General features: G+C 37.3%; 1 protein-coding gene across 1 annotated transcript; it reads left to right on the forward strand.

Annotated features, from left to right (window-relative positions):
- Positions 1-5,089: 5,089 nt before the first annotated feature.
- Positions 5,090-7,245, forward strand: dlx6a (distal-less homeobox 6a). Its single transcript, XM_053492767.1, has 3 exons — positions 5,090-5,621; positions 6,133-6,326; positions 6,482-7,245. Exons 1-3 carry the CDS (start codon positions 5,318-5,320, stop codon positions 6,719-6,721), a joined length of 738 nt encoding a protein of 245 aa, XP_053348742.1. The 5' UTR covers positions 5,090-5,317; the 3' UTR covers positions 6,722-7,245.
- The last annotated feature ends 397 nt before the right edge of the window (positions 7,246-7,642 follow it).

Genomic DNA, 7,642 nt, shown 5'->3' on the forward strand with positions numbered 1-7,642 from the left:
TAGGCTACACGCATGCATTGCTAATAAGCGATGCCTTGCAAGGAAAACAGATGGAGCCAGGCTAATAGTGCTGCACCCTCGGAGTAAACCACCTGCCTGCCTGTCTAAACTCTCATATGCAAAAACAATCCATTTCCTCAAAACCACGGCATCTACACTCAATATTAATTTAAACATGGATCTGGAGCATTTGAGAGATCAAAGACGAATTAGCATAGAGGTAAAGGATGACTACATATGCAATTGCAAAATAAAATTACCTGATAAATCATGCACCTTAAAAGGATTCATAAAAAAAATACTTTGTTGGGTGAGTTTATATTTTATCTAGAAACCTATAAAATAATTTAGGATACACAAATAGAACTTAAGGAACGATCTATAATTGTTGATGGTTCCACAAGCAACAGTGCATGTTGATATACCTATATGTGAGAGTGTTGTATGAATAATTGAAATTATTAACATAAAACAAGTAAATACTGGTTTTTATGAATAGTTTGCACTTAATGCATTTATTCCTTTATTCTATCATAGTTGCGTAATTTGTTTTGAAAATTGTTTCTTACCCCCCACACACACAAAAAAATATATATTGGTATTACACTGTTACTGCTAAAATCTATTCACTAAATCCATTGTTTGTTAAAAGATTCTGCATTATAGTCATGTAATTTTACATTATCACAAAAATGTATGGTTATGCATGAGAGTGCTGCAACTTTAACGCGCGTGTTTACTAAAACCCACTTGGTGCTCGGCCACTGCGCGCCCAAACAACAATAAAGCATGTGTCTGTGATGACATGCAAACCCACTATTCACTCGGGTGTGTTCTCAAGCTGTCAAAACACACACTAGCCTGACTAACTCCTTTTAGGGACATTATACGTTACCCAGAATTGCGAGCGGCCCTCCAGAGACATGCTTTTTGATCTAGATATATAACGATATATGATTAAAAAATCGCTCTGATTCCAGAAATATACACACACACACACACACACACACATATATACATACACACACCACACACACACACACATATATATATATACCTGGGTTGTGGTGTGCATATTATTAGATTAAAAATTTTACCTATAATTATTAATCAGTTATCTGTACAGTACAATTAGATAGCTAATCTTTTATTTATGCTTTCTGGTAAATTATACATATATTTATATTGTACTTTTTCTTACACAGTTATATCCAGACTGTACCCCCGTAAGGGCTGCATGTATGGATGCGGTTCTCTATGACACACGTAAGAGCAGTCTAATTAGGTAGAAAAAAGCAGTGTAATTGAATTTTGTACTGTACTTTGTGATCATGTTGCAAAATTAATAATCAGCAGTGATGCACATCAGGAGGGTGATCCATTTACAAGTGTTGAATCCAAAGCCTCGGGAATACAGGCGCAAACGAAAAATTATAAATTGAAAGAGGGCTCGGCTCAAGAAAAGGCTATCTTTGTTTGTCGCCTTTGTTTACCACGGGATTTTTTTTCCATTTTACTAATTCATTTCAATGGCTTTCAAACTGGAAAATGGAAATGTTGCTCTTGCCCTCTATTTTAGCAGCCGCGTCCTGGCAACAGAGCAATTTTCTATCATCAAGGATAAACGGCATCGAACAGTACATTCGGGTAAAAAAGAGCCTATGATTGCTAGCCTTCCTGTCTGTCATCTCTCTACAAAATCCTCTTCTCCAGACCTGAGCTGTGTGCTGTCAGAGCTAATAATGTCTTCTATTAAGTCGGAAAAAGAGCCACGAAAAATCCAACTGTTCTCATTTGTTCAACATTCTCAAAAGATAAAAGAGATTTCAGCTTAATTTAGATGAACCGAAAATTAATGCCAAGGTATGCCTTTTGTTGGATGCAGCTTTGCTCTGAACATAATAAACATAGTTTTATATATAGGCTATAACTATATGTATAATTATATATATATATATATATATATATATATATATATATATATATATATATATATATATATATATATGTTGGAAGGAAAATGGTTTGTGAAATTTTAGGAAATTATAGAAACTAATGTACGAGGTGAACATAAAGCCTTATTGGATTTTTTTTTTTATTAATTAAGTATGCTACAACATTAATGCAGCATCTCTAGCATATTATTTTAAATAATCAGGTGCAGTGTAAGTTCAAGTGATTTCATATAACCTGGCCACTCTGTTCATCAGATGCAGGCTGTGAAACGAGAAGACAAATACAGCATGTGTCGCTAAACACTGTACTACTGTACAGTTATTGTGTGTCTAATATCTAGGTTTTAAGAACTGGTTGTTTAAAGCCAATAAATATTATGAATTTAGTTTTTAGGAATTGGCAGAACAAAGCGCAACACCATACCAACATCCCATCACATGCGCATTCGTTTAAGTTCGGGGTTTCTGGAGAAAGTCATTCTGATAACCACGGGTATAACGACAGCTATAAAGCTATAAATCTTATTAGTCATTTCAGTGCTGATGAAAAGTCATCCTTTGCCCAGCTTTCCCGCGCCAGATCGTTTCCCCCGCAGCGATGTGAATTCATGCATGGTGGCGTTACAGTCAATGTGGGACTGAACTCCACTGCGGAGACACGCATTAACCTTTCATCACGGTTTCGACCCCATAACCTATCCTAAACATTCTGAAATAAACTGCACACAATCCAAATATATCCAAGTAATCGATTAGGAGCTGCTAGAACATTCCAAGATCTCGTTAGAGATTTTTTTCTTCAGATGACCAGTGTTAATACTCGTTTATATGGAGACTGCAAGCACACAGCTATGTACACACTAGGCCTAATACACAGACGTCAGTTCTTTTATATCTAACAGTGTATATCTGTACATCATCATCAACAACAACGACAATAATAATAATAATAATAATAATAATAATAATAATAATAATAATAAGGTTTAATTATTAGTAGTATTAATGATGTTGTTGCTGCTGCTATATTTTTGTTTCTAGTTTCCTTATCATTAGGCCTATAATAAACTCTGATATCTGTTGATATTATAGTTGATGTTGTTGTTGATGATATTATAGTTAATGATTTAAATTTTCCTCTTTTTTACCCGAACAAGAAACTATAAACAAAAATATATGTATTGAATAAACACCTAAAATGACCAAATATGGAGCTGCTTGAGAGTAAAACTGTTTAATACAGCTGAAATATTTTAATTAGTTATTCTGTTTCTTTGCACGAATTAAATGTTATTTCGCCATATATAGCGAAGGCCTCACAGTACATAACTGCCCTACAGTATAAAATGTAAGCTTAGAATAAAATATTTATTTATTTATTTAAACCATGATCCATAATGAATCTGTTTTGTTCAGGCCAGTCAGTAACGTTATTTAACGAATAATATAAATCTTTTGTAACCTACATAACTTTCTTCTGTATATGAAAACTGAGAACCCTTGCATACTATAAGCAAACATATATACGAGCATATGAGATATACAATACAACTATATTAGAAGTGCAACAAATAATATGATTAAAATGTTTTTTTATTAAACAGTTTGTCATTTCGTGCAAAAACAAAAGCTAATGTAATTAACTGCTACGTCTCAGTCTATTACACAAATAACGTGCAGGTAACAAAGCAGAATTGGAAGTTTTGTTTGTACCATTCAGAGGTTAATAGGCCTGTTTGGGTCTGGTTTCCTTCTCACGCCGTTCGAAAAATCGAAAAACTGATTTGAACAGAGTCTCTAATGCACTATTACATTAAAATGACAGCTTCTGATGGCAAAGTATATATTTTTTTAATCCGACCGCCAATTTGGGAGGTCCATAACTAACCTGCGATAAATTATACAATCTCTTGTCCCTTACCTGTCATAATGTCTTAATACAAATTCCAGCTATGTTTGTTGCAAGCAGAAATCAGTGGAAAAATCCAATAACGCGAGCTTTTGAATGAGCTGGCCTTGTGTCTCTGAGCGTCCGTTCATGGAGAGTGGTTATCCAGGCCGCTTGTGCACTTTTAAATCCCGCAAAGTAAATAACAACCCTGGCAATAATAGCAAGGTACCAAGTTCTAGTTACAGAAAGGGAGAAAATTTAACCTAAACGCTGCATTTAGACGACCATTTTTGATAAGAGGATAATTGAGGCGACACTGGCGTATAATTAGCGGATAATTCATGCTATATCTACTTTTATTCCACCTCCAAAAATAAACTTCGTCCATAATCATTACAGATGAATTGTTCACAATTTTATTGGAGCAATTTAAATACAGTGTAGCGGGTAATCAAATAGGATTTGGATATAACTGATTGCGACTATAATTACTTTTTTCCATCACCATTTAAAGTAAATGAACGCCATATTATGAAGGAACGTGTTGACCATAAAAATGAAACGATGTGAAATGTGAATTAAGTGAACGTTGTAGTGTGTATTTACAGCGTGGTTTATAATGTGAACGCGATTTGCCAAACCACTAACTGCATGTGTAATTTACATACATTTTCAACTGTAACGAGCTCCTGATTGCAGCAGGGAAATGCTGTCAGTTAGCCGGGACATCCAGTGACAGAGGCTTGGACTGTGACTTGTGAGTAATTACGATAGAGCCGGGACGCATCGCGTAATTACGCAGTTAACAAGTTTATACAAATTCGTTACGGAAGTGTTCAGATTACTCTCCTAATAACTGATCATATTTCGCAAGAGTCTAAACGATTGCTCTATTCGTAAAATTATAGTGCCAACTTTAACACGTTTGTAACATAGCCTAACCTGATCATCAGCTCAGCTGGGTCATTAATGCGACTTAATGAGACCAGCCGCTGGTGTAACTTGTTATTGTGGTTATCGCTTTCATGCTCTTGTCTTTAAAATCATATTTACGAGTAATTGTTTTGTGAACGTCCAAGGGATACCCCACCGTTATTATCCTCCTCATAGAGCAGTTAAGATAGGTTAACTCGCTGTAAAGTCTCAGCTAAGCAGAGAACTGATGACGTGAGGTTGAGTGACCAATAGGAAGGCGCTGCCCTTTGGAGACAAACCATTTTACTTGTAGTGTCTGCATCAAGTCTAGAAGCAAGGACTCAAATTTAACAGAATCCACCTTATAATCTCCTGCCTTTTCTCAAGCCCACCTTTCGCCACACCGCGTGAGAAAAAACGGAAGGGAGAAAAAGGGGACATTTCGGAGTAATAACGCAGCATTCCCTAAACAAGGGGGAAAGAACACGACAACAGGATCCATTTGGACTTGAGAGACGGGGAGGGGGGAGTAAGTACTCTCAAGGCAGAAAATTTGATGATGACCATGACTACGATGGCTGACGGTCTGGAGGCTCAGGACTCGTCAAAATCGGCTTTCATGGAGTTTGGTCAGCAGTCACACTCGCAGCAGAGCTCTCCGTCGATGGCCGCCAGCCACTACCCGATCCACTGCCTCCATTCCGGCTCCCACGCTCACCAGCACGACAACTCTCCGTATTCCGGCTCAAACTCGTATAACAGGTCGCTACCATACTCGTACATGAGCCATCCGCACCACAGTCCATACCTGCCGTCCTACCATAATAACGCCGCCGGCACACAGACGAGGTTAGACACAGGTAAGCGCACTTTTACATTCCTACACTGATTCATTCGTTCTCGATGTTTATTTAGGCCAAATTAGTTTTTGCTTTATTGTTCAGTCTTGTTTAACCAGTAGCTTGCGCCCCAAAACAAATCAATGTGCATGTGCGAATTATCGCGCAAATAAAATTAATCAGATGCAGTTGTGCTCGTATTTACGACGCACTGCACTGCCAAATGCACCTATTGTCCTTTGTTTCGTTTTGCAGCATAGACACAGGCGTTTAGTTTTTGTTTACGTTTCTGTTTATAAAAAATAACTACAGAAAAAAATTATTAATTATGTATTAATTAGTTTATCCCTATCCATAGCGATCTGTACTTAGCATCCCATTATTTAAATTATTTTAAAATATCAGTTTAATTGTCGAATTTCAAGGATATTTCATTCAGCTTAATGATCGTGCCAAAAAAAAATTGCTTAGCCATAATGCAAAATAAAATCTTACAATTATTCTCCTACCAACGCAATGTTACCCTTTCCAGAACAGCAGAAAACAACAGTGATCGAGAACGGAGAAATACGTTTCAACGGGAAAGGCAAAAAGATTCGAAAACCGAGGACAATTTATTCCAGTTTACAGCTTCAGGCATTAAACCACAGATTCCAGCAAACCCAGTATCTCGCCCTGCCGGAGCGCGCGGAGCTGGCGGCTTCCCTAGGGCTCACACAGACACAGGTAAGCTTCTCATCTACATCCTGATGCAGACTTTCTGGCCATCATAGCATTGCCTTGAATTATTGCAAAATCCAGCGCTCTGCGTTCTGTGGTTTAAATCACAGGTCATATGGAAAATATATAAATCGTCTATGCTTGTTTGCTGTGTATTTCAGGTAAAAATCTGGTTCCAGAATAAAAGGTCGAAGTTTAAGAAGTTGCTGAAGCAAGGCGGTAATCCCCACGAGAGTGACCCACTGCCGGGATCCATAGCTCTCTCCCCGCGCTCTCCAGCCATCCCTCCCATATGGGACGTGTCCGCGTCTTCCAAGGGAGTGAACATGTCTGCCAACAGCTACATGCCCGGCTATTCACACTGGTACTCCTCACCTCATCAAGACTCTATGCAGAGATAGGCTGCGAATCGCCGGCGATATAGGCCTGAGGCCTTGTCGCTAACCCTCGTTTAGTTTCTCGCTGCGCAGTGAGAAGAAAAGTGACCCACACTGCCATCTGTAAAATACAAACTGAAGACATTTTTTCTGTGGGGAGTTTCATGGAAGGATAAACGATCTCATGGCGGACAGTGGATCTAAACTGTTGCAACGCATATGGGATTGCTTCAATACTGTTATATCTGTTGACTTGTAAACACATTGCTCCATCACCAGCATGGGACAAAAGCGGAAGCGGAAAGAGACAATGACGCCTTTTTAAGTAACACATGTGTCACCTTTGAAAACGAACTTAAAACAAAACAAAAAACTGTTGCTGTTTTTGCGTTATGATTACATGTTTTTCATCAAGCAAAAGAAAGCAATTTGTAAATGTGTTGTCTAATTTTAGTTTTAAATTACTTTTTATGTTTTGTCATAAATCGAGTAAAAACATGGCTTCAATAAATGCGTCATGCCCTTAATTATTTTGCCTAACATTACCGACATTTTGTCCAACGTTACCGACATTTTGCTTAACATTAGTGACATTTGAATGGGTGATATAACCATTTTATTTAAATTTGTTTTAGTTGACTCTTAAATAGATTACATTGTTAATTAAGTATTTAGCGTTGATTAAATGTTATTCTTTAGATGTAAACAATTTTCTACTTTTGCATAGATTCATTCAAAAATAACCCTTACTCTTTGTGTTATAGGCCTATGGTGAATATACGGAGTGGTATAATCTAAAGAAGCAGTAACAAAATGGCTTACCATAGTTGGTCGTCTCTCATCGAGTTTTTCCTATAATATAGAACCGCATCTTGTCCATCTACTCTGTCTCAATCATTACAGTATTGACAAAATGTTTTTCCCCCTCTCTCCCTGTCTTGATGT

The sequence above is a fragment of the Clarias gariepinus genome, chromosome 3 (assembly GCF_024256425.1).
Source record: "Clarias gariepinus isolate MV-2021 ecotype Netherlands chromosome 3, CGAR_prim_01v2, whole genome shotgun sequence".
Lineage (NCBI taxonomy): Eukaryota > Metazoa > Chordata > Actinopteri > Siluriformes > Clariidae > Clarias > Clarias gariepinus.

What these genes read in the sequence shown, in the direction of transcription:
- dlx6a (XM_053492767.1), top strand. Translation starts at nt 5,318, where the DNA reads ATGATGACCATGACTACGATGGCTGACGGTCTGGAGGCTCAGGACTCG. An exon ending in ACAGACGAGGTTAGACACAG is followed by an intron (nt 5,622 to 6,132) that starts GTAAGCGCACTT and finishes TACCCTTTCCAG; the next exon opens with AACAGCAGAAAACAACAGTG. An exon ending in TAGGGCTCACACAGACACAG is followed by an intron (nt 6,327 to 6,481) that starts GTAAGCTTCTCA and finishes TGTGTATTTCAG; the next exon opens with GTAAAAATCTGGTTCCAGAA.